The 26,494-nt window shown below is 44.8% G+C and overlaps 1 protein-coding gene across 4 annotated transcripts in view; it reads right to left on the bottom strand.

The window, feature by feature from the left end:
* Positions 1–26,494, bottom strand: part of PSMD11 (proteasome 26S subunit, non-ATPase 11) — a 2,265,797-nt gene that overhangs the window by 1,666,205 nt on the left and 573,098 nt on the right. For all 4 annotated transcript variants that reach the window (XM_044055234.1, XM_044055235.1, XM_044055236.1 and 1 more), the window contains one exon: positions 20,341–20,412. In XM_044055234.1, the coding sequence (XP_043911169.1) occupies positions 20,341–20,412 (72 nt within the window). The remainder of the gene's footprint in view (positions 1–20,340; positions 20,413–26,494) is intronic.

Below are 26,494 nucleotides of genomic sequence, written 5' to 3'. Positions count from 1 at the left end.
TGCCAAAGGCAAACAGACCCCAGAAGGTAGTGCAGCCAAAACCGGAGCCTGCTGGACCGCTGCCACTGGTGCCAAGGGGGGAGCTGGAGCAGAGCTCCCCAGCGCTGAAGCTCTGAGGGGAAGGGACAGCTCTGAAAGTCTAGCAGCCAACACCAGCCCCTCACAGAAGACGCCAAAGCTATGGCCCAGAGAGTCAGTTCACTCTGATGATATTGAAAGCCAAACCACTCAAGTTAACCATCTGCATCAAGGTACAAGGGACCATCAGTGCTGACATCTCAACACTCTGAAACCTCAGACCCAAGGACTCTGAAGCCAAAGGTTGAATTGGAGAAAGATTTCTGGAGGAAACCAGATTGGGCGCTCACGGCTCCAGAGGAGAATGGAGCAGGCAAGACTCCCAACTGAATCTGGGCCAGAAGAAATTTCAGCATCATCCTGTCCACCTCAGCTTCAGATAGGCTCTGAGTGGACTGAACAGAGGAAGCTACCAACTCCAGCTAAGAATGCCGCCGAGGGGAGGCAGAGGCAGAAGACCTAGCTCAGGAACTCTCTAGCTCCGGGGAGAAATGAGGAGACCAGAGCCAAGAACAACCCTGGGCCAGTTTGGGTCTAGACTTAGTGGGCGGTTCAACTGAGGAAGACCGATCAGATCTTTTCCTCAGCCAATTCCGCTCCTTGTGCCTGACAGTACAGTTTTGTACCTACCATAAATATAGATGTCCGATAGGAATGCATCTGCAGTCATAACATATGGGTTGTCCTGCCTCAGGCAGCCCTTCGGTCGGCCGGATTCCAAAGTCTGGGTCTGGCCTCGGCTGATGTCGCACTTTCCCCGACGTCATAGCTTCTGAGGTATAAAGGCATTAGCCGACGCCATTTTCCTCAGTGTTTCTTGCCCCAGATGACAGGTGCCCTCTAGGAAGGCGAAATTTGGATAAATGTTGAATGTTCCAAACAGTAGCAAAAAATCTATATATATATATATATGTGTATATATATATATATATATATATATATATATATATATATATATATATATATATATATATATACACACATATATACAAACAAATACACCAGAATAGATTCCCCCAGCTAGCTGAAAGAGGGGTAAGCACCCTAGGAATACCACAGAGGGGAAGGAGGGTGGGTAATCCTGACTGCAGATACATACCTATCGGACATCTACATTTATGGTAGGTACAAAACTGTACTATGTCCTTCAAGGATGCATCTGCAGTCATAACATATGGGTAGAATACCATAGCCAAACTGGGGCAGGAGGTACTAAGATAAAGATGGTGTAGTTAAGATCCCCTGTAAAACTGCAGTTGCAAAGCCTGCTCGGGATCTGGAGTATAAAGGTAGATTGTAATGCTTGGCAAATGTATGCACGGAGCTCCAAGTAGCAGCTTCTAAAATGTCCTTGGTAGCCACCCCTCGTAGGAAAGCTGTAGTGGTGGCTGTGGCCCTTGTGGAATGAGGCCTGATATTTTCAGGAGCTGTCTTTCCATGAAAAGAGTAGCAAAATGCAATTTCCTATCCATTTTGAAATTGTCTGTTTGGAAATTGCTTTTCCTTGCACCCCAGTTGCATATGCTACAAAAAGTTGGTCAGTTTTTCTGCTGGTTTTAGTTCTGTCCAGATAGTAGCGTAGTTGTCTGTGTATATCCAAGGTGTGCAAAAGTTTTTCTCCTTTGTTCTGTGGGTTAGGGAAGAACGTAGGCAAATGAATAGCTTGGTTCAAGGATACCCTGGATACCACCTTTGGCATGAAAGTAGGATTGGTTCTCAGGGACACACTATCCTGGTGAAAAATAAGGAAAGGCTGCACTGCCATTAATGCCTGTAACTTGGATACTCTTCTTGCTGAAGTGATTGCCAGAAGGAAAGCAGTTTTCCAAGATAAAAACTAAGTCTGCTGATGCTGCTGGTTCAAAAGGAGGTAGTGTCAATTTTTCCAGCACAAAATTGAGATCCCATGCAGGCAGAGGGGGTCTCCTTGGAGGTTTAACATTTTTGATCCCTCTCAAAAACTGTCTGAGAAGAGGGTGAGAGAAGATAGGAGGATCCATATTGTATTCTGCTGAAATTGCTGAAGCATGAATCTTAATGGAAGAGTAGGACAGGCCATTGTGGAACAATTCTGTTAAGTATTCTAGGATGTGTGCTAGGTTGGCCACTGACATCTGTGCCCTTTGATGTGCTCCAAATGAGGAATCTCTTCCATTTAGCTGAGTATGTCTTCCTTGTGGAGGGTCTGCGAGCCTCCAGGAGCTATTAGTATCCCCTTTGGCTGTTCCTCCCTGATCTTCAGTAGAACCTTGTACATCAATGGGAGAGGTGGAAATGCATACACTGTTAGGGCATTCCAGCTGAAAGAGAGAGTCCACCCTCCAGGCTTGTGGGTGATATGTCCTTGAGCAGAATTTCTTCAGTTGGTGGTTGAGTGGGGAGGTGAACAGATCTATCTCTGGCATTCCCCATTTCTTTGTTATGAGTTTGAAGATGTCTGGGTGCAGCATCCATTCGTGAGCATCCGTGGTAGTTCTGCTTAAGCTGTCGGCTAGTGAATTCTCTTTTCCTGGTACGAATTTGGCCTGCAGCTGGATATTGAGATTCAGCCCTAGGTTCCACAGATCCATTGCCATCCGGCATAGAGGGTAGGAATGCGTGCCTCCCTGTTTGTTTATGTACCACATGACCGTGGTGTTGTCTGTCCTTATCAGCAGATGTCCTTGCTGGAGGAATGGTTTGAATGCCTCGATTGCATGCTTCACTGCCAGCATCTCCTTTTGGTTTATGTGCAAGTTTAGCTGTCCTTGAGACCATAGGCCTTGGATAAATTTGTCCTCCATGTGTGCTCCCCATCCTAGGTCTGAGGCGTCCGTGGTGATGGTCTGCCTTGGTTTTGGTTTGTAGAAAGGCAACCCTCTGTTGGACTGGCAGGGCCTGAGCCCACCACAGGAATTCCTTTTGAAGGCATGGAATGATTGGTATCATGGTTTCTAAACTGTGCCTGTGTTGAGACCATACATTCCTTAGGTACCATTGTAATTTCCTCATATGCAGCCTGGCATGCGGGATCAAGATTATGCAGGATGCCATGTAACCCAGGGCCTGCAGGACTTTCCTTGCAGTAAGCTGAGCTTGTCTTGTCAAAGTCATGAAGTAATCTGGAAGTTGTTTTTGTTTTTCTTCTGTGAGAAAAGCCATCTGAGTTATTGTGTCCAGATCCGCACCCAAAAAGGTTATTCTTTGAGATGGCACTAGTCTTGATTTTTGGATGTTGACTGTGTATCCCAAGGCCTGTAACAGGTGTATGACATAGGCCAAATCCTTTATCAATTTTGTCTTGTTGTCCGCTTGTATTAGGTAGTCGTCCAGGTATGGGTAGATTTGAATTCCCTGAAGTCTGCAATGTGCAATTACTGATGCCAGGCATTTCGTGAATACTCTGGGCGCAGTAGATAAGCCAAAGGGTAATGCTGAGAATTGATAATGCTCTGATCCTGCAAGAAATCCGAGGTGTCTTCTGCAATCTGGTCGGATAGGGACGTGCAAGTATGCCTCCTTGAGATCTAGAGTCACCAGCCAAGACTCCTTGCCCAACATGGGAAGAAGTTGCTGTAGGGTCAGCATTTTGAATTTTGGCACAATGAGATATGTGTTCAGTACGGACAAGTCGAGAATAGGCCTCCATTGGTTTCCTTTTCTTGGTACAAGGAATAGTCTGGAGTAAAATCCTTGGCCTTGTTCCATAGATGGTACCCTTTCTATCGCTTTCATCTGAAGTAAATTGTTGATTTGTCTTAAAGCCTCTGGCTTCTGGTTTGGTGGAAGGTTTGGCATTCCGCTCCTTTTTGGTAAAGTGTGGAAGGGAAACCTGTATCCTTTGTCTATTGTTTGCAATGTCCATGTGTCCTTTGTAATGCAATGCCAGTTTTTTGAGAATAAAGCCAGCTTTCCGCCCAAGGGAGCTTCCAGTTGTTCTCTGGTAGGCGGAATCAGAGTCAAGTCATTGTGTCTGTCCTGTGGTAGTGGTTGTAGTTGCAGCTGTGGCACTACTCCTCTGGTTGGCAGACTGCCACTGACGGCCCCTGTAGGCACCCTTTGATTGACCTCTGCCTCTAGGGCGTCTATTCCTGCCCCTCTGTGCTCTGGAGGTGTCTGGAAAGGACCAATTCTTTGAAGGCCAGTTTCTGCTGAGCCTCGGAGGTTGGACCTGCAGAAATTCCTTTACTGTTTGCACAGATTTTGCTTTTTCTTCCACTTTCTTCAGAATCTCCTGTGCAGGGGAGCCAAATAAACTTTGTTTCTCCATTGGAGCATCTAGGAGTTTAGCCTTGACATGGTCTGGCAAGGATTGTTCTTTTAGCCAGGCATGCCTACGAATTACTGCCCCAGTCATAGCTGATCTAAATGAAGCCTCCAGTGCATCATAGCCACATTTTAAGAAATGATTACTGACCTGCTGAGAGTTGTGTACCAAATCCTGAAGGGATTTATGGTCTAAAGGTTCAGGAGAAGAAAGCTTTTTATTCAGCTGATCTAACAAATATTCTTGGTACTGTATCATATGGAATTGACAGTTTAATGCCCTGGGAGAAAGAGTAGCAGATGTATAAACCTTTTTTTCCCCATCTCTCTAATGCTCTAGACTCTCTTTCAGAGGGTAGGGGATTTTTGGCAGTGGCAGCTGCAACACCTTTTGGGCCCTGAGAAATAGTTTCTGGGTCTGCAGCATGGGCTTTATACAGGTGGAAGTGAGAATCCGGGACACTGTAATATCTGTCAGGTTTGGCAGGGGCCGGGGGAAGCGAATCAGGTGCAGAACTGACATCATTATACACATCATCAATTACAGTTAGCACTGGTGGTATGGCTAAGGGCCTATGCTGGGGCAAATGTAAGAATGTCCTTAATCTTTTTCTGTAATCAGAAAAATCCTGACCCTGCCATTGAAAGTGTTCCCTCATTGAGTGCAAAGTCTCCCCAAAGGAAAATTCTTCAGGAGGGGAGGCCGAAGGAATAGAGTCTTCTGCATCTGAGTCCTCATAAGGCGAATAGGCCCCTTCCTGATGGTCTGACAAATCAGATCCATCCGTGGAGTAATCAGAGGAGAGAGGTTCAGAGGGTTCAGTCCTAGGCCTTTTGTCAGGTGGAGGCTGGGAGGCCCTGTCTGGGTGAGGTTGGGAACCCCTAATTAAGGATATAAAGTCCTCAGCAAGACTGAGAATCTGAGAACTTGAGGAAGGCCTCTGTGAAGTAGATTTGGCAGGTAAAGCTTTTGAAAGTTTGGCAGCTTTAGCCCTGGAGAAGGCCTTAATAGGCATAGAAGCTGGGGGCCTAGCTGCCCCACGTGCAGGTGTAGAAATGTCCAAAGGAATGGTGTCGGACAATTCTTGAGCACCAGCTTCAGTAGGGATTTCTGAAGCCGACTCAGCCGGGACCTCTCTGGCCTCGGTTGTCGGTGGTATGGATTCGGTCATAGTAAGAACAGAGGACTCTTGTTTCAGCCGAAACAGAGACACTCGCGGTAGGCCTAACCGTGGTTTCAGCCGAAACTGTGGGCCGCGAGTGTCGGTCCTTTTCCCTGCGTTTTTTGGCCATATGCGTAGTCGGAGTCTCCAACGGCATTTTATATGCAAAAGTGGTTCCGAAAAATTCTTCTGCGAACTCCGACCGATGTCTAAGAGTCCGTCGGTTGAAGGAGGCACAGGCTAAACAAGCTGATACGTCGTGGCCTGGGCCTAAGCAAGGAAGGCAGTAAGAATGGAAATCCTTATGAGGTATTTGTTTCCCCACAAGTTAAACAATTATTTACTTTGTTTGACATCGGCTGAGGCAAGAAAGAGTCCCCAACGAGGTACTTAGCTTTTTTCGAAGTCTTCGGTAGCTGAAATCTCTGGATCTGACCAACCGGCACTTGCGTACAGCTTCTGCTTCGGGCACCGCGCGGCAAGAACGACGGAGGAAAATGGTGTCGGCTGATGCCTTTATACCCCAGAAGCTATGACGTCGGGGAAAGTGCGACATCAGCCGAGGCCAGACCCAGACTTTGGAATCCGGCCGACCGAAGGGCTGCCTGATGCAGGACAACCCATATGTTAGGACTGCAGATGCATCCTTGAAGGACATCCACACTCCCTCCAGACTTCTTGGCAGGAGTTTGAGTCCCAGAAGCAGGGGAAGTGTAAGTAGAGGCCTCGGTGGACAGAGCTAGTAAGCCCTTCAAAATAAAGTTATTCCTCCCATTGGTAAGTGCGTGGGAGTTGAAGCCCAGCAAATCGAGCAGGGGGAATCAAGATGGGGAACCTCCAAGCAGAGAGCGTGGGCATCAGATGGAGGAATCTTGTGCCCACACATTCTGTACACTTCTTGAACCTTGGCTTAGGAGTCTCGGCCATGGGAACAAGAAGCCGCCACACACATACTCCCAGATGAGAAAGGAGGAGACAAAGAGTAAGTATTAACAGTTTTTTTTTTTTTTTTTTTTTTTTTTATTTACCGAAAAGGGACCAACATGGGGATACAAAGGAACTAAGAAAGGGTAGTTAGACAGTGAAGCAATCAGCAGCAGCCCCCCCTTTTCCCATTTTTTCTACATGGGGTCACAGTATCATGTTAACTGTCACCAACTCTCTCGATTCAGTGCCACACTCCTGACTTCAACACTCATGCCTGGCTGTTGCAGATATTCTTTGACACAATCCTCTCAGACGTGACAGCTTTCTCTTACCTTCTTCCAGTCTGTTCCCAATCTTCCTCACCAGACTGTCTTCTGCTTTTTCTGCACAGCGTCCAAACCACCGTAATTTGTTCTCTGATCTTTTCTGTAATTGGAGCTACTTTGGTTTCTGCTCTTATGTCCATTTCTTCGTCTGTCCCACAGTGTGCATCCTACCACCCTTCTCAGGCACTTCATTTCCATCACCGCTAGCTTCAACTGTTCTGCCTTTAATATCCACGTTTCTGTACCAGAGAGTAGTAACTGGTCGCACCACTGTCTTGTACACCTTACTTTTCAGCTTCAATGGCATTCTTCTGTCAGACTACACCTGACACAGTGTGCCAGATGGCTGCAACCCCTCTGATTCTAGCGTTGACCTCTTCATTCAGACTTCCCTTCTCCTCAACCACCCCTCCCAGATACCTGAAGCTGTTTCCCTGTTCCACTATCTTACTTTCTATCTCTATTCTCAGATTCTTCTGATTTCCCCAGTTTGTTGCCATTACCACAGTCTTATTTGTGCTTAGTTTCATCCCACGTGCCTTCAGTTTTGTATCCCACTCTCCTACCCTTTGCTGATGTTCTGGCTCAGTCTGCCTACAATGCCACATTGTCTGCATAAAGCAACCTCGTTGATCTGTTCCCTCCAACATGTTTGCTAATGTAGTCCATCACCAGTATGAAAAGCAGTGGGCTCACAGCTGAACCCTGATGTACACCCACTCGCAACCCATCTGTGAGGCTGAACATTGTTCATACTAGTCATCGGGTCCTTGTACATAGCGTACACTAATTCTACCAATGTTTATAGGACTTCAAACCACCACAGTACAGCCCAGATCAGCTTTCTTGGGGACCTTGTTGTATGCTTTCTCCAAGTCTAGGAATGTCCAGTTGGACACTATCCTCATCTCTAGCTTGTTCTCAAGTATCTGTCTTATTGCAAACATCGGGTCAATTGTGCTGCATCCTGATAGAATCCAAACTGCTCACCTCGCATCTTACATATCTGCTCAGCAATTACGCTCTCCAGACTTTCATGCAATGTGAGAGGAGTACGATGCCTCTGTACTGCCCACAGTTTTGGACGTCCCCTTTCTTCTTGTACACTGGCACGAGTATGCCTATTCTCCAGTCATCTGGGATGCGCCTTTCTCTCCACACAGATATTAGTACCCTCAGGAGCCACTTCTCCCCTATCTCACACCCAGCATCTTTAGCATATCCGCCGTGATCTCATCTGAGCCTGCTGCTTTCCCAGACTTCATTTTCCTTAGTACTGTTCTGACTTTTTCTAGGGTGGGGTCCTCTTCGCTCATCATAGGCTGTTTCTGGGGCAGTACAGCTTCTGTGGGGTTTTCTTCATTCAGAAGCTGCTGAAAATACTCCTGCCATCTGCCTTTGATATCCTGTGGACTGGTGAGCAGGTTGCTGCTGGCATCCCTTATGAAAGATGTCAGACTATCTTCTTTATCTTTGTCTTTTAACCTGATACAGTTTCTTTGTGCCACTTACTGAGTCACTTTCCAGAAGATGAAAGAGTGGCTCTGATGCCCTATTTTTTGCTATTGCAACTTTTTTAGATTCTTTGTTAGCCAACCAGTAGTACTTCCTAGCCTGGTCAGTCTTTTCCATCTTCCACTTCTTCCTGCACTCCTTTCTTTTGATGACTTCATGGACTTCTGCATTCCCAAGCTTACCTTATTTCAACACCTGGCTTGGCCACATACCTTTTCTGTAGTCCTAACATGTGCTGTTTTTGGCGCTACCATTCTTGTACAACTCCAGCTATTTCCTCCTCTTCTTAGGGCTAGACCCCTGAGTAATTCCTTGAACTGTTGTACTCTCCAGTTAAATTCCAGGTCTTCAGCCTGGTCTCTTGACCTTACAGCCTTTCTCTGATTAGTGCTTACAGCTGATGTGGCAACTAGTTGTTCATGCTGTGGGCTGACTGTTTCACTGGAAGTGACTTTACAATCATATATTCTATCCCAGTGCCTTTTCCTTACTAGGAGCAAGTCTACCAGAGTTGCACATTGGCTAATCTTGTACATGATCTTGTGACCCTCTCTCTTTCTGAACCATGTGTTGGCCACTATCAAGCCATTTGCCAGACAGAAGTCTAGAATGGCTTCGCCTTTATTCCTGTTGCCCCCCAGGCAGTCCTCATATCCTGTTCCTTCTGTCCCGATATGTACATTCAAGTCACCCACTATCAACACCATTTCATGCTGTCCTGCTTTTAGTAGGTCCTGCAACTGCTTTCTGAAAGCACTTTTTTCCTCACTAATTACAACCCTGGTGTGGGGCACTGCCCGAGACTATGAATACTGCCCTATTATTACAGTGGAGTCTGATTGCCATGAGTCTGTCATTAAATTCTGACGATACTCCTCACTGCTTTCTGAAGTCTCTCTCTCACCACAATTCCTACACCATTTCTAGTCTGCCCCCTCCTGAGTAGTAGAGTCTGGATCCTAAGCCATGTGGCTTTGCTTCCATCTCATCTCTTGGACACAATGTCCAGCCTCCTCCGCAACATCATGTCATCCACTTCAAGCTGCATCCGGTCAGTGAACCTACATTACGTCTAGCAATTCTCAGTTCACATTTGGCAGGTCGGTTGGTTTTATGTCCAGCTTTCGCTCAACAGAGCTATCCCAGGTAACCCAGGCTGGGCAACTAGACACCAGCCATCCAGTAGCTTATTGACCCAGGATTGCTGGGCTTTATGGCAGGCACGCACTGGCCAATAGAGGCACATAAAACCCTCCCACCATTAGCAAGGGTCCCTGGCGTAGGTCAGAGTAGGCCGCGTCCTCAACTCATCACCGGTAACTACCCATGTCCATTTTCGCGATATTAGTCAACATGACTAATCCACCTAGAGCCACATTTTACAGAGTGGCTAGCCCTGCCATAGCATGCAGTCTGTGATCTGTGTTCTCCCATCTTGAGGATACTGCACACCACAATAGATGCCCAACGTGGTTGGGTCTATACAACTCTTCTCTCCTATAGGGCACCATGTAGCATCTGTGCTACTGCCCACAGCTTCCTTCATTGGCGAGTTTGAGATGTAAACAGCATGTTTTTCAAAGTGGGAGAAGCCCCACAGAGACGCATGGAGAACATGCAAACTCCAGACAGACATTGGTTGGAGAACAGGATCGAACAGTGTACCTTGTGCATGGGATGCAAAGACCTTAACCATTATGCCAACTGGTCTCTAAAGAGAGAGAGAAAGAAAAGTCCCAGAAAAAAAACTAAGTGACTAAAACCTGGCGGAGTTCAGACCAATGACGACCCATGCTGTTCGAAACGAGCGACAAAGAAGATCCGAGGGGAAGAAGGAGAGCAGGGCATTAGGGGTAGGGGAGAAGCTTGTATTTCGGCTTTTATGCCGGAGTAGATGGCCAAGTCGGATCTGTGCCAGATCAGAATCCCACAGGTTGAAGACCAAATGAAAACTTCAGATCTACAATTCAAAGTGGAAAGAGATGATGAAATGGGGGAAGCTCAAGAAACAGACTGGGACTTTGGATGCAGACCTTTAATGGGAATAACTATGGACATAATACTCTGTATGATTATAAAGGAGCAGAAAGTATTCTAAGAACTAAGCCAACATGGGAATGGAGAAAGTAGATTCTGCCGATAGGGATGACTGCAACTAGGGATACAGGGAACAGGCAAGAGGGGGCTGGGATTTACTGGAGAAAACTGGCAAAGGAACCAAGGTATTGGGAGCAAATAACTAGAGAGGGAAAGGTAATAGGATGCGAAGATGCCAATTATTTACTCGGACTTCAGGTTACAGATTGCCTTCCCCATCAAAGATTAATAGAGTATAGGCAAAGAAAAAGAAAGAGGGATCCTAAATGAAAGACCAGCACTGGGAGAACTTTTAGTAGAATCTAGAACAGAAGTTGCCGTTAAAAAAGGAATAATTAGTAGTGTATTAAATACTGCATGATAACTATAATAATCAATCATAGGAGATTAGAAAGGACTGGGAAGAGAGATCGGATAAACAATTCACAAAGAAACAATGGGATATATGTGTGTCTCCCAAATTATGCAACAAAGTCTAGAAGATTTAGGATCTTTGCTTGGTAGTGTTTACACAGGTATTTTTATACTCCAAGTAGACTCCAAAGTATTTTTTCCTCGGGTAGACAGCAAATGTTGGAGGTGTGATGGGGAAGAGATAACTAGGAGCATATTTTCTGGGAGTACAATGAGTTGGCAGACTTTAAAGATTCCCTGCAGACTGCTCTGTCAGAGATGCTGGGTGAAAAAAACTGGTGTAACAAAAGTAATTACTTCTTTTGAGCTACAACACAGAATCAGAATTGCCTAGACATAGTAAGGCCTTGCTGAGTCTAATTATGATGGATGACAAAAAAGCAATTACTAGAAAATGGAAATTGAAGTCTAAACCAACTTTACTAGAAGTAATGAAGATAGTAACCAAGATAAAACAACTGGAATTGGGATCTTTAGCAAAGGGTAGGAGCAAATTACCTAGGAAAAAAATTGTGTCGGATCAATAAATGCAGAGGAGGAACGAGGTTTAAAAGGCAGGATTTGAATGAGCTATGTAATGTTTGACTGACAATGACTTGATAAATTTTAAGTGATGTATAAAGTTTACAGCTACAGTTGTGTTTGGCATGGTTTGTGATGTATAATGTTTGCAAATGACATGTTGGTATGGTTTACTTTCATTTATACAAATTGACTGCGTGATACATGATAATACAATATAGATGTTAACAAAAAAGAACTTTGGAAGCTAGTCAGTCGTCCGATCTTTAGGCTACATCCCATACAGCTTACAGTATCAAAGGGTTCGGTGGTGCTACATTTGAAACCCAATTACATCAAAGAAATGTCAGTAATTATGATTAGAATACAGACTTCTGGGGATAAAGTAGGTCTTTAACTCACAGCACTATGCAGTCTTAGATTTAGTATATGTAGAGATAAGAGGACAAAAGATCCAGCACAAAGACTTGTGCTTCTATAAAAAAAATACAGGAGAAAAACTGCTGTTTAGGTAACTTGGATGAACTGATACCAGTATCTACTAATGAACGCAACATACAATATTAAAACAGCCTGTTGTCCTTACTGGCCTCACAATAGCAGGGCTCCAAGTTGACAGACAATCTGATACAGATTTAGATAGATGCTGGGCATCTGACATGTTCTAATATGTCAATGTACTGGCAGAAACTACAAAGTATGAGCATACTGAATGGGGAAAGAAATGTGAAGATCGAGCAACCCCTGCTCAATGTCCAGTCTGCAGTACAAGGAGGAAAAAGTACAGTTTTGTACCTACCATAAATGTAGATGTCCGAACTGGATAGCATCTGCAGTCACAACAACTGGGTTGTCCTGTCGTCAGGCAGCCCTTCAGTCGGCCGGATTCCAAAGTCCGGGTCCGGCTTCGGCTGATGTCGCACTTCACCCGACGTCATCTCTGTTGGTCTTCGGGTATAAAAGCATCAGCCGACGCCATTTTCCTCAGTGTTTCTTGCCCCAGATGCCAGTAGCCCTCTTGAAGGCTAAAATTTAGATAGATGCCAATGTTTCCAAAAAGATAGAGGTAAACACAAAAATAAGCATGTATGCACATATATACAAACAAATACACCATAAAGACTCCCCACCAGCTAGCTATTAGGAGGGTATACACCCTTGGAGTACCACGGAGGGAAGGAGGGAGGGTAATCCTGACTGCAGATGCTATCCAGTTCGGACATCTACATTTATGGTAGGTACAAAACTGTACTATGTCCTTCATGGATGCATCTGCAGTCATAACAACTGGGTAGAATACCATAGCCAACAAGGGAGGAGGATAAAACTAGATTATGGTGTGTTTAGGATCCCTTGCAGTACAGCAGTGGCAAACCCTGCTCGGGATCTGGAATATAGAGGCAAATTGTAATGCTTGGCAAATGTATGCACGGAGGTCCAAGTAGCCGCCTCAATAATGTCTTTGGTTGCCACTCCTCGTAAGAAGGCTGTGGTAGTGGCTGTTGCCCTTGTAGAATGAGGTCTTATGTTCTGTGGAATTGGTTTTCCATGGAAGGAGTAACAGAATCGTATGCAATTTCCTATCCATTTGGAGATTGTCTGTTTGGAAATAGCTTTTCCTTCCCTTCCTGTTGCATAGGCCACAAAAGTTGGTCAGTCTTTCTGCTACTTTTTGTTCTGTCCAAGTAGTAGCGTAGCTGTCTATGTACATCCAAGGTATGCAATATTCTTTCCCTCTGTTTTGTGGGTTGGGAAAGAAGGTAGGAAGGTGGATTGCCTGGTTTAAAGACACTCTGGATACCACCTTAGGCATAAATGTAGGATTAGTCCTCATGGACACTCTATCTTGGTGGAAGATTAGGAAGGGTTGCACTGCCATTAAAGCCTGTAGTTCTGAAACCCTCCTTGCTGAAGTAATTGCCAGTAGGAAAGCAGTTTTCCATGACAGGTGTTGTAGGTCTGCTGTTGCTGCTGGTTCAAAGGGTGATAGTGTCAATTTTTCTAGCACAAAGTTTAAGTCCCAAGCTGGTAATGGTGGTTTCCTTGGAGGTTTTACATTCTTGATTCCTCTGAGGAACTGCCTGAGCAAAGGGTGAGAAAAACAGGTGGATCAAAGCTGTATTCTGCTGAAATAGCTGATGCATGTATCTTGATGGAGGAGTAGGACAGGCCTGAATGAAGAAGTTCGGCTAGGTACTCCAGAATGTTAGGCATATCTATGTTTGACACATCTTTTCCTCTTTCAGTACTCCAAATGACAAACCTTTTCCATTTTCCAGCATAGTTTCTTCTTGTTGAAGGTCTGCGTGCTTCAAGAATAATGTCTCTAACTCTTTGGGAAAGTTCTGGATTAGCTGCTGCTATGTGATGTTCCATGCAGTCAGTTGCAACGTCTTTAGGTTTGGATGTATGATGCTGTAGTTGTTCTGAGTTAACATTAAAGGCATCAGGGTATTGGCCACATATTGTTCGAGACATGCTCCTCAGCAGTGGGTACCAGTGTTGTCTTGGCCAGTTTGGACCTATCAGGATTATCCTTGGACGTTCTTCCTTGATTTTTAGTAATACCTTGTGTATCAAGGGAAGAGGTGGGAATGCATATGCTGTTAGGCCTTTCCAGCTGAAGGAGAGCGAATCCACTTTCCATGCTAGTGGGTGGAATGTCCTTGTGCAGAATTTTTTGAGCTGGTGATTGGTAGGTGATGCAAACAGATCTATCTGAGGCATTCCCCATTTCTTTGAGATGGTCTTGAAGATGTCCGGGTGCAGCTTCCATTCGTGGGCATCCGATGTGGTTCTGCTTAATATGTCTGCTAGAGTATTCTCTTTTCCCGGTACAAATATTGCCTGTAACTGGATGTTGTAGCTGAGTGCCAGGGTCCACAGCTCCAAAGTCATTCTGCATAGGGGGTATGAATGAGTGCCTCCCTGTTTGTTGATGTACCACATGACTGTGGTGTTGTCTGTCCTTATCATCAACTGGCCCTCTGAGAAATGGTCTGAACTTTTGGATTGCCAGTTTTACTGCCAGCATTTCTTTTAGGTTGATGTGCAGGTGAAGTTGATCCTGTGTCCACAATCCTTGCACGCATTTGTCCAGCATGTGGGCCCCCATCCTAGGTCTGAAGCGTCTGTTGTGATGGTCTGGCTTGCTTGACATCTGCGAAAGGGTAGCCCTGGGTTTGACTGGCATGCCTGAGCCCACCATAGGAACTCCTGTTTTAAGCATGGAATTAGTGGGATTTCTGTTTCTAGGCTGTGTCTGTGTTGAGACCATAAATTCTTTAGGTACCACTGTAGTTTTCTCATATGTAGTCTGGCAAGTGGAACCAAGATTATGCATGATGCCATGAAGCCCAAGGCCTGCAATACTTTTCTTGCTGTTAACTTGTTCAGTTTTGTTAGTGCCAAGAAGTAAAGAGGGAGTTCTTTTTGTTTTTCCTTTGTTAGGAATGCCATCTGTTTTACTGTGTCCAATTCCGCGCCCAAGAATGTCCTTGTTTGGGATGGTATCAGCCTTGACTTTTGTAGATTGACTGTGTATCCCAGTGCTTGCAGCAAGTAAATGACCCTTTGTAAATCTGTCAGCTTGCATTTGTTGTCCCCTTGTAGCAGGCAGTCGTCTAGGTATGGGTAAATTTGAATTCCCTGTAGTCTGCAATGGGCGATTACTGATGCCAGGCATTTTGTGAATACTCTGGGCGCAGTAGATAAGCCAAAGGGCAATGCTGAGAATTGATAGTGCTCTGATCCTGCAAGAAATCTGAGGTATCTTCTGCAGATTGGTCGAATGGGGATGTGCAGGTATGCCTCCTTGAGATCTAGAGTTACCAGCCAACACTCCTTGCCCAGCATGGGAAGAAGTTGCTGTAGGGTCAGCATTTTGAATTTTGGGACAATGATGTATGTATTTAAGGCGGACAGGTCGAGAATTGGTCTCCAACTTTTTCCTTTCTTGGAACTAGGAATAGTCTGGAGTAGAACCCCTTTCCTTGCTCTGCTGTTGGCACTCTTTCCACAGCTCTCATGTTTGCTAACTGCATTATCTGTTGTAGAGCCTCTGTTTTTTGATTTGGCGGTAGATTTGGCATTCCTCTTTTGACTGGTAAAGTGTGGAAGTGGAACCGGTAACCTTGATCTATGGTTTGTAAAATCCACTTGTCTTTTGTTATATAGTGCCAGTTCTTTGAAAATAAGGTTAATTTTCCGCCTAGAGGAGCTGCTATTTGTTCCCTGGTAGGCGGATTTAGGGTTAAGTCACTGTGGTTGAGTTGATGTAGTGGCAGAGGTTGTGTCTGTGCCTCTGTTGTTACCTTGCCACTGTCGTCCTCTGTAGGCACCTCCCTGGATTGGTTTCTGCCTCTGGAACGTCTATTCCTGCCCCTTTGAGGTCTTGTGGAGTCAGGAAAGGACCAATTTTGGCAGGCCAGTTCCTGCTAAACCTTGGGGGTTGAACCTGCAAGAAATCTTTAACCGTTTGAACAGATTTTGCCTTTTCTTCCATTTTCTTCATAACCTGCTCGGCAGGTGTACCAAACAAACTTGTCTTATCCATAGGAGCATCTAGCAACTTAGCTTTAACATGATCCGGTAGAGCTTGCTCCTTTAGCCATGCATGTCTTCTTATCACTGTGCCAGTCATGGCTGATCTAAATGAAGCCTCCAGTGCATCATAGCCACATTTTAAGGAATGGTTACTAACCTGTTGTATGTTATTTACCATTTCTAATACATATTTGTTATCAAGAGATTCATCAGTGGTTAGTTTTTTAGTTAACTGATCAAGCATAAACTCTTGGTATTGTATCATGTGAAACTGACAATTTAAAGCTCTAGCTGAGAGAGTAGCTGAAGTGTAGACCTTTTGCCCCATCTGTCTAATGACCTTGCTTCCCTTTCTGAAGGAATAGGGTTTTGCTATGGTCGGCTACTGCCTTGGGACCCTGGGATATAGTTTCGGGTCTGCAAGTGGGGCCTTGTAAAGGTGGTGATGAGTGTCTGGCACCCTGTAAAATCTGTCTGGTTTGGCAGGGGCTGGAGGTAAAGAATCTGGTGCGGAGCAGACATCATTGAAAGCATCATCCACCACAGAGAGAACAGGAGGTATAGCTAAGGGCCTGTGCTGTGGAAGGTGCAGAAAGGTCCTAAGTCTTTTCTGGAGTCTGAAAAATCCTGTTGCTGCCATTGGAACTGCTCTCGCATGGCATGTAAGGTTTCCCCAAAGGAGAATTCTTCTGGTGGGGAAGCAGCTGGAATGGATTCTTCAGCATCAGAGTCTTCAAAATTGGAGAAAGGAGCCTCTGGCTGATCAGTTATGTCTGATTCATCGGCAGACTCATCAGAGGACACTGGCTCAGGGGCTCTGCCCTAGGTCTCTTCTCTGGGGCTGAGAGGCCCTGTCTGGGTGAGATTGAGATCCTCTAATTAATGAAATTAAATCTTCTGCCAGAGTAAGCATTTGAGAACTAGAGGAGGGCCTGGTTGTAGGGGGTTTAACAGGCACTGTTTTAGTAGTCTTTGCTGCTTTAGCCCTGGCGAAGGCCTTAATGGACATGGCTGCTGGAGGCCTAGCAGCACCACGTGCTGGGGTAGAGACATCCAAGGGAATGGTGTCTGATAAGTCAGTGGCAACCACCGTAGTGGATAAAATTTCTGAGGCCGTTTCAAGAGTGGTAGCAGGGGCCTCAGTTGTAGAGATAGATTCAGCTGTACTTTGAACAGTTTTCTCGGTTTCGGCTGAAACCGAGACACTCGCGGTTTGCTTAACCATGGTTTCGGCCGAAACCGCGGACCGCGAGTGTTGGTCTTTATCTTTGCGTTTTTTGGCAGATTGGGTAGTCGGAGGATCCGACGGCATAATGTACGCAAAATCAGAACCGAAAAACTGTTCAGCAAACTCCGACGCCTAAGCGTTCGTCGGTTGAGCAAGCACAGGCGAACAGGCTGCTACGTCGTGGGCTGGGCCTAAACAAGGCAGACAATAAGAGTGGAAATCTTTATGAGGTATTTGTTTCCCACAGGTTAAACAATTATTAACTTTTTCTGACATCGGCTGAGGCAAGAAAGAGTCCCCAACGGGGTACTTAGCTTTAGAAGTCTTCGAAGTAGTATTCGGTAGAAGTAATCTCTGGATCCGACCGACCGGCACTTGCGAACAGCTTCTGCTTCGGGCGCCACGCGGCAAGAAAGACTGAGGAAAATGGCGTCGGCTGATGCTTTTATACCCGAAGACCAACAGAGATGACGTCGGGTGAAGTGCGACATCAGCCGAAGCCGGACCCGGACTATGGAATCCAGCCGACTGAAGGGCTGCCTGACGACAGGACAACCCAGTTGTTATGACTGCAGATGCATCCATGAAGGACATCAATGTGACCTTCCCAAAAAATTCGTGTGCCAAATGTTGCTTTAGTTTCCATACTCTAACAAGAGGACAAAGTTCCTAAGCACGCATCAACACTGGCCCTTACTGCAAAACAATTGCTATCTGCTTAAGATAGGTAACACTTAACTACTTTACATTGAATGGTGCCCCTCAAGACACACTTCCTCTTCTAAGAACATGTACACTCATTTACTTTCTAAGCCATTTGTCCTGGTGGTAACATGAAAAGCATGGCTGACTAGAATCCCTAGCTCCAGCAACAATCTCCAACTCATCCAGAAGAAAACCTGAACTACTTACAAGCATGCCAACAAATAAAATCCATCCAGCTTGTCTTGAGATCTACCCCTGGAGTCTCTTCACACTGTACCATGCCTGGGGCACCTCCTGTGGGAGTTATGTCCAGGAAGCAACCACACAACATGAATAACTCATCTCAACCGCCTCCTCGATATGAATAGTGGCTACAATAAAAGATCCTCCCATACTGCAGATCACCCAAGTCTACCACAGAGCACAAATCCAACTACCCTCTGAAAATACTTCACTTTTTCCACTTCTATCTGCTACATTATCCTTTCAGTTACTACTCAAAGCTCATGATCATAGGCTGTGAATGGAACAAAGACTGACAGGTGAACAGAGTTCTAATTCTATGACTTAGTCATTTCACCAAACAGCCCAGTGCAACACCTACAAGTACTACTGCTGCACCAGTTCCATTTGTCAATCCCCCCCCCCCCACTTTCCCTCATGAACAAAACTCCAACATACTTAATCTCTTCCACCTGATTATGTTCCGATTTGGAAGTGGGTGGTTTTTTTTCATCACAAATGCTGCGCACACACACAGCAGTGAAGTATTCTAGTCCTTGGAGATCACTCTAAATTAAAGAGGTTATCACCTGTGATCAACAAAGATGCAAACCTCATATCCCCAAACTGGACGCTTTCTAAACCTTGCATGTGCCTTGATATACCATTAAAAATAATCACAAATGTAACAAAAACAGACCACAGGCACAATCCTACATCTACCATACAAGTGCTGGCCCTAAAGTTGAGAAAACGGGCATAACTATTCTTAAATTGAGGGACCAGAAGGCACACATCAGCAGACCTGGGACTCAAATAATGTAGCCCTTCACACAAAAATCTGGGGAGTACAAGCATTCGCCAAATCTTTAAAATTTATGCAGGCAGTACTGGCAAACTCCCATGATCCCCCCAGTATCAGTGCAAGGAGAGACATGGAGAGAACCTGCACTGCTCTTTCTGAACATAGTCTCCTTACCAGCGTCTTGGCATATGCTTTTCCAGGGATGATGGGAAGTATGATAACTTCTCACCTAGAATACACCCCTCCCATCCTCCTTTTTAAGGCTGGTACAAACACCAGCTGAGAAAGGTCTTTTCTAAAACTGGTCACTACTATCCCAGTATGTCAGTCCACAGATACTCTCTCAGCCTTTCATAAAATACTGAAAAGGTACGCTAACCATGATACTCCAACAATTTCCAGTGCTTTCAGGATTTCTAGATGGACCTTATCCACTGCCACACCTTTGTGAAATTAGAAATGTTTCATTGCCACAATGATCTCATTAACCAAAATATGCCCATTGCCACCAGATACTTTTGGCACTGCTTCCTCAAAGGAAGACATACCCGATGGATTCAGCAGTCCCTCAAAGTGCTTCTTCACCTTTTTGATAATCTCCCCATGTAAAGGTCAGCACTTCTCCACTTTGAGAATAGCCTGGACAATATATCCTACATTCCCCATACTGCATCACTGGTTAATTTGCCAGAATGTCTTTCAGGCTGTCCAAAAGTCATTCTCCCAGTGCTTGTCAAACTCCTTCCATAATCATAGCTTTCCTCTGGCAAATGTTACAGTTGCTGCATTCCTAGTACACTGGTTACTTAGTGAATGAATGTCCACCCCATCCCACCAGCATTTCATGCAAGGCAGTTTTTTCATTATGACAGTTTCATTCATCCCACCTATCCTTGAATGGGTTTTATGACAAGCGCACACTACCTTTTTGCCACAGCTACTTGCCACCACTTCAAATTACTGTGGTCTTAAATAGGGTCAGTTCAGACTCCACATCCTTAGTCTCCTCAAGATCACGGTAGGTGTACCAGAGAGAAATTCATACATGAAAGCTCTGGCTAGGCATTTCTGTGACATCCTCCCTACATAACTGGGCTTCTTGGGTCCATCAAACCACCTCAACGAGTTCCAAAATGGTATCCAAATCTCACTAGCTAGAACAAAAACAGATGTTAACTTTACATCTAGCAGCATATGGAACTCGACATGAAAAAAAACCTCAAAGTACCCAAAATGGGACAGTACCTGGTTAAGAGGGTCTGGGAAGATTTTAAGGCAGAATTGCAGGATGAAAGAATTCCAACTGGCTGATATGAACTAGGTGGCAGTCAACTATCATCTGTTCAGCAGTCACACCTTTTAAATCAAATGCATTATTACAACACATCTGCTGGGTGAGAAAACAAACACTTAACATAACATATATGATGTACTTCCTTGTACCCTTGCTGCCTACACTAGTGCTCATTAAAAATGAATTCTGTTCATCATGTAAAACACTGCCCTGCTGAAGTTAGAAAATGGCAGCAATTCAGACCATGTCATTACCTCAAGAGCCTGGCGAAGGAACGTCCTCTTCTCTGACTTTGCCCATTCGATGCATTCTAAACAAAGCTCCACCTGAGAAGAGGCAATGCAAAGAAAATGAATGAGGAACAAACACTGTGCATGTCCTTCAACCTTTAACAATTAATCAAAATGTCAACGTCAGCACATGCAATTTAAGAGCACAACACATTGTTCAAGCTGCAAACACACAAGACTGCCTACAGAAGAGTTTCTCCCTTTTCTAAACAAGGCTATCAAAAGTTGTTAAAATATGCAACAATTGTTAAAAGTACTTACATGTAATCTACTGTATGGCACAGAAGGATAAAGCCCTGACTTGTGACCCAGACGTGCCCGTCAGTGGACAAGCTGACAAGGGAAGCTGGAAACGAGCAGCCAATGCCACCTTACCTATCCTGGTGGAAATGGAAGCAGGTTGGCTTGTTGCAATGCAAAACAAGGTTGCACTGTTTCACACCATGCAGCACATGGGTGCAGAAATGATAATATTCACAAAAAAGGCACAAGCAGGCAGTCTAGCAGTGCACTCAGCAAGAGGGAAAAGTGCTAGGGCCATTAAACATAGGGTCTGCCTAAAAGACCATTTGGCTATTACCAGCTCTCACCTCTACATACTGGAATTGATTCAACACAGTCAAGGTGGAAAAGTGATAGTAGGCACAGTTCATGAAAACACACATGTAACTCTTTTTATTAATAGACTTTCTAGCCTTCAGTAATCCCAAATGGAAACAATGCAACTGGCACTCAGCCATCTCCAACTCAAGCTCATTAAAGCAGCCACTAGTGCCTTTTGGTCAAGACACAAAGCACTGCTATCTTCAAAGTTATACTTCCATAGTCTTACCCAGCAATAAAACACTTGTTACATCCCTTAACACAGGCACAGTGACAAGTTTCCTTCTCTACTCATCCTTTTACAAAAAAATAAAAATGAACAGTAGTATGCAAAAGGCAAGGTGTAATCATTTCACAACCTTAATGTCTCAAATGCAGTCACTTTTTATCAACAGGTCAAGCAATGACTGCAGCAAGTCTTCCTACATGGCTGCACACACAGCAGAACACTGCTTCATCTCTTTGCCAGACCAGCATAAATCCCCAACAAAAAAGATTTCTACAATGAATGTAAATCAATGCCATTTCCTAGTGTCAACTACGACAAACATTTGAAAGCATAAGGCTACTCTGTTACTCAAACTGCAACCCAATTCCCTTACAAAAATGTAGTGCATTACTGCTTATAACACAAGAGCTGCCAGGTAAAAGGGTGCATTCTAATAGCGATTAAGACTGGGACAATGCTGTGGCACAACAGAAAAAATCTCACGCCAACACAAAAAATTCATGATAGTGTAACCTATGCTCAAAGTAGCAGCTCACTCGTAAAGATAAGGATATCTTTAAAAAATTACCTGCTTTTGTATTGTTCTAAACACTGGTAGAACATTAACAGAATCAGATATGCAAGAATAGCTAGTGTGAGTAGCAGGGTGTCTTCACTTCTTTGTTATAAAAACAGGCCAATTAACTAAAACTCATCATTCAGAAACAGTGAAAAGCAGCCAAAAACTTCAAAAGCCACTCCCAAGTTCAAAAAAAAATTGAACAAACAGTCACCAATACAACTGAGCTTTATTCAACACTGGTAAAAGTGCCTGGTTTCAAACTAAAGAATCTCACCTGCATTTGACAAAAGCAATTCATATAAAAGTTGGAAAAATAGTGAGACTTTATGCTAGGTTCCTGAACGAGAAAACAGACTAAATTTATAGGGCATACTCTCTGATCAGATAAACAGTAACAGTGCAGTTTCAATGGCAGACTATATAAAGTACAGTTTTGTGCCTACCATAAACGTAGATGTTAGAGTGTCTTCACTGCTGCAGTCATTACACTTGGGTTATCCTGCCGTCAGGCGGTCCCGCAGTCGGCCAGAGTTCCAAAGTCTTGGTCCGGCGTTGGTTGCTGTCGCCTCCTCCCTGACGTCAGTGCGTCAGGAGTATATAAGAAGCAGTAGACGCCATTTTCTTCAGTTTTTCTAGCCCCAGATGTGAGGTGCCCCCAAAAAGGTAGGCAATACATATTGCTTACAAAATATACAATAAGGTAAAAACAAAACCTTCAGTAACCAGCAAATACACCACATAGTGTATACTACCTAAGACCCAGCTAAGAAAGAGGGGATAGCGGGTGGGTAACCAGGACTGCAGCAGTGAAGACACTAACATCTACATTTATGGTAGGTACAAAACTGTACTATGTTCATAGTGTTTCACTGCTGCAGTCATTACACTTGGGTTGAATCCCAAAGCTGAGTCAGGGTGGCTGGTTCTATAGAGAATTTGGTGTGGCTATGAGGCCCTGCAGCACTGCAGTGGCAAAGCCAGCTCTGGATCTAGAATAAAGAGGCAAGTGGTAATGCTTGGTAAAGCCAAAATGTCTTTGGTAGGTACTCCTCTAAGGTAGGCAGTAGAAGTGGCAGCTGCCCTGGTGGAATGTGGTCTAATGTTACTAGGCACAGTTTTCCCATGCTGTGTGTAGCAGAACCGGATACAGTGTCCTATCCACTTTGAAATGGTCTGCTTTGAAATAACCTTTCCCTGTGATCTTGCAGCATATGATACAAACAAGTGTTCAGTTTTTCTGAAAACTTTTGTTTTTGTCCAAGTAGAAGCATAATTGCCTGTGTATGTCCAAGGAGTTTAGAAGTCTCTCCACTTTATTGTGGGGATATGGATAAAAAGTTGACAAGTGAATAGTTAGGTGAAGAGCCACACTGGATACCACCTTAGGCATAAAAGAAGGGTTTGTTCTTAAAGAAACCCGGTCTTGGTGAAAAATGATGAAAGGCTCCACTGCCATTAGTGCCTGCAGTTCTGAGACTCTTCGTGCTGAGGTTATTGCCAGAAGCAGTGCAGTTATCCATGATACATATTTTAATTCTGCTGAATTGGCTGGCTCAAAAGGAGGTAAAGTGAGCTTTTCCAAGACAAAACTGAGGTCCCAAGTAGGTGTTGGTGCTCTCCGGGGCGGTCTTATGTTTTTAGCCCCTCTGAAGTACTGCTTTAGCAATGGATGAGAGAAAATAGGAGGATCTGTGTTGTAATAAGCCGGGATGGCAGAGGCGTGGATCTTAATGGATGAGAAGGACAGTCGTTTGTCCAGCATCTCAGTTAAGTGTTGTAGTATCTGAGGAATGCTTGGGACAAGAGGGTCAAGGCTTTGAGCCGGGTTCCAGGCACAGAATCTCTTCCACTTTTCTGAATGAGATTTCCTGGTGCTAGGCCTCCTGGCCTCCAAAATTACATCCATAACAGCTTTAGAGAGAGGTGTTGTCTGTTTGGCTAATGAATCTGCCATGCAGCCAGGTTTAAGGTTTTGAGCTGACTGTGCAGGATTGGATTGTTTTGTTGAGTCAGTAAGTGTGGAATTTGAAGCAAAATCCAAGGTGGGTCTTGAGCTAAGTTCTTTATGATTGCGTACCAATGCTGGCGTGGCCAGTCTGGAACAATCAGGATCATCTGTGTTTTTTCTGGTCTGGCTTTTAGGAGTACCTTTGAAAGGAGAGAGTGGTGGGAAGGCATAAACTTTTAGGCTTTTCCAGCTGAACGAAAGAGCATTCACTTTCCATGCCTGTGTGTGATAAGTCTTTGTGCAGAATTTTTGTAGTTGGCAATTTAGTGGGGAGGCAAAAAGATGTATGTCCAGGCACCCCCATTTTTGCATTATCATGCTGAAGACTTGTGGATTTAATTTCCACTCGTGAGGATCCATGATGTTTCTACTTAAGTAGTCTGCCAGAGTATTTTTCTTTCCTGGCAGGAATTGTGTTTGCAAATGAACTTGCTTAGTTAGAGCAGTGTTCCACAAGGTCATGGCTTGTCTGCACAGGGGGTAAGAACGAGTGCCCCCTTGCTCGTTTATGTACCACATTACTGTGGTGTAGTCTGTCTTTAATAATAACTGTCCTGGATGCAGAAGGTCCTTGAAAGCTGTTAGGGCATTTTGTACAGCCAACATCTCTTTTTGATTGACGTGAAGATGCATTTGGTCTGTGGTCCACTTGCCCTGAATACATTTTCCTGCCATGTTGCACCCCATGCGTAATCCGAAGCATCTGTTAAAGTCTGCCTGGCTGTGGGAAGAGTGAAAAGCTGACCCTTGTTGAGGTGACATGCCTGTGCCCACCATCGAAAAAAGAAGTTATGTACTCACCATAACGTTCCATCTGAGTAGGTAACTTCATTTGTCTGCAACCTGTGCATATCGGATCCATCCTCGGATCAGAGCCAGCAGCTTTACCTAGCTAAAAGATCCGAGCTCCTAGCTCCTCCCCCTACCCATAACCCCCTGCTACACATCCCCCATCCTCAGATCGAGTTTGCCTATAAAGACTCCACAAGACCCTCGAAAGAGGCCAGTAACCTACTGCCTAACAGAATGAGCAATCCTATCCCATGGTTAAGAAGCACGAAACTGGTTAGGGGGAATGGGGGGGGGGGGGGGTCGGTTGCAGACAAATGAAGTTACCTACGCAGATGGAACGTTATGGTGAGTACATAACTTCTTTATCTTAAGTAGTTAACTTCATTTGGTCTGCAACCTGTGGGACAGAGTCCCCAGCTACCTAGAAACCTTGGGCGGCCTTCAAGGAAGAATATTCCGGAGCACAGCAAAGCCAAAGGAAGCCCTACTCCTGGAGATCATATCCAATTTATAATGGGAAATGAATGTATGAGAGGAAGACCAAGTACCTGCTGAAAGTACAGTTTTGTACCTACCATAAATGTAGATGTTAGAGTGTTCACCCTGCTGCAGTCATCACACTTGGGTTATCCTGTCGTCAGGCGGTCCCGCAGTCGGCCAGATTTCCAAAGTCTTGGTCCAACGTCAGTTGCTGTCGCCTCATCCCTGACGTTAGTGCGCCAGGGGTACATGTATTGCAACAAACACCATTTTCTACAGTTTTTCTTGCCCCAGATGTCAGGTGTCCCCAAAAAGGTGATCAAAATTAGTACCAAATGGTGTGAACACTGTACAAACAAAATCCCTTCAGCTATAAGCAAATACATCAGTAAGGCATAGCAGAGATTTAGCCAGTAGATCAGAGGGGTTGGAGGGAGGGTAACCTGGACTGCAGCAGGGTGAACACTCGAACATCGACATTTATGGTAGGTACAAAACTGTACTATGTTCGTGTTACCCTGCTGCAGTCATCACACTTGGGTTGAGTCCCAAAGCTAAGGTAGGGTGGAGGTATCAGAGGGCTAGTGGAGGCAATGAGGCCCTGCAGAACTGCAGTGGCGAAGCCCGCCCTGGACTTAGAATAAAGAGGTAAGTGATGGTGTTTGCAGCTTCTAACATTTCTTTGGTAGGAACCCCCCTGAGAAAGGCTGTAGATGGCTGTTGCCCTGGGACTGGTTTCCCATGATGGGTAGAATAGGACCGTATGCAATGGCCTATCCATTTAGAAATGGTTTGTTTGGATATAGCCCTCCCTTGGGAAGCTGTAGCATAGGACACAAAGAGCTGGTCAGTTTTTCTGAAAGCTTTAGTTTTGTCCAAGTAGTAACGAAGCTGCCTGTGAATGTCCAAGGAATGCAGGAGTCTCTCACCTTTGTTCTGTGGCTTGGGGAAGAAAGTGGGTAGGTGAATGGTTTGATTTAAAGCTACACTGGAAACCACCTTAGGCATGAAGGAAGGATTAGTTCGTAGAAAAACTCTGTCTTGATGAAAAATGAGGAAAGGTTCCACTGCCATTAGTGCCTGTAATTCTGAGACTCTCCTAGCAGAATTTATTGCCAGGAGCAGGGCAGTCTTCCAAGATAGGAACTGAAGGTCTGCAGAGAAAGCTGGTTCAAAGGGAGGTAACGTTAGTTTTTCCAGAACAAAGTTGAGGTCCCATGTTGGTGTAGGAGCTCTTCTAGGTGGTCTAATGTTTTTTGCCCCTCTGAGGAACTGTCTTAGAAGAGGATGTGAAAATAAAGGTGGATTCGTGTCGTAGTGAGCTGAAATAGCTGAAGCATTGATTTTAATTGAGGAGAAGGAAAGTCCTTTGTGCAACATCTCAGCTAAATACTGCAGAATGTGAGACATATGAGGCTGAGTTGTGTATTGGCCTTTAGCTTGG

Source organism: Protopterus annectens, chromosome 13.part0 (assembly GCF_019279795.1).
Source record: "Protopterus annectens isolate FY-2018-M chromosome 13.part0, PAN1.0, whole genome shotgun sequence".
Classification (NCBI taxonomy): domain Eukaryota; kingdom Metazoa; phylum Chordata; order Ceratodontiformes; family Protopteridae; genus Protopterus; species Protopterus annectens.
The sequence above is the reverse complement of the archived record's forward strand: the minus strand, read 5'-3'. Positions and strand labels throughout refer to the sequence as shown.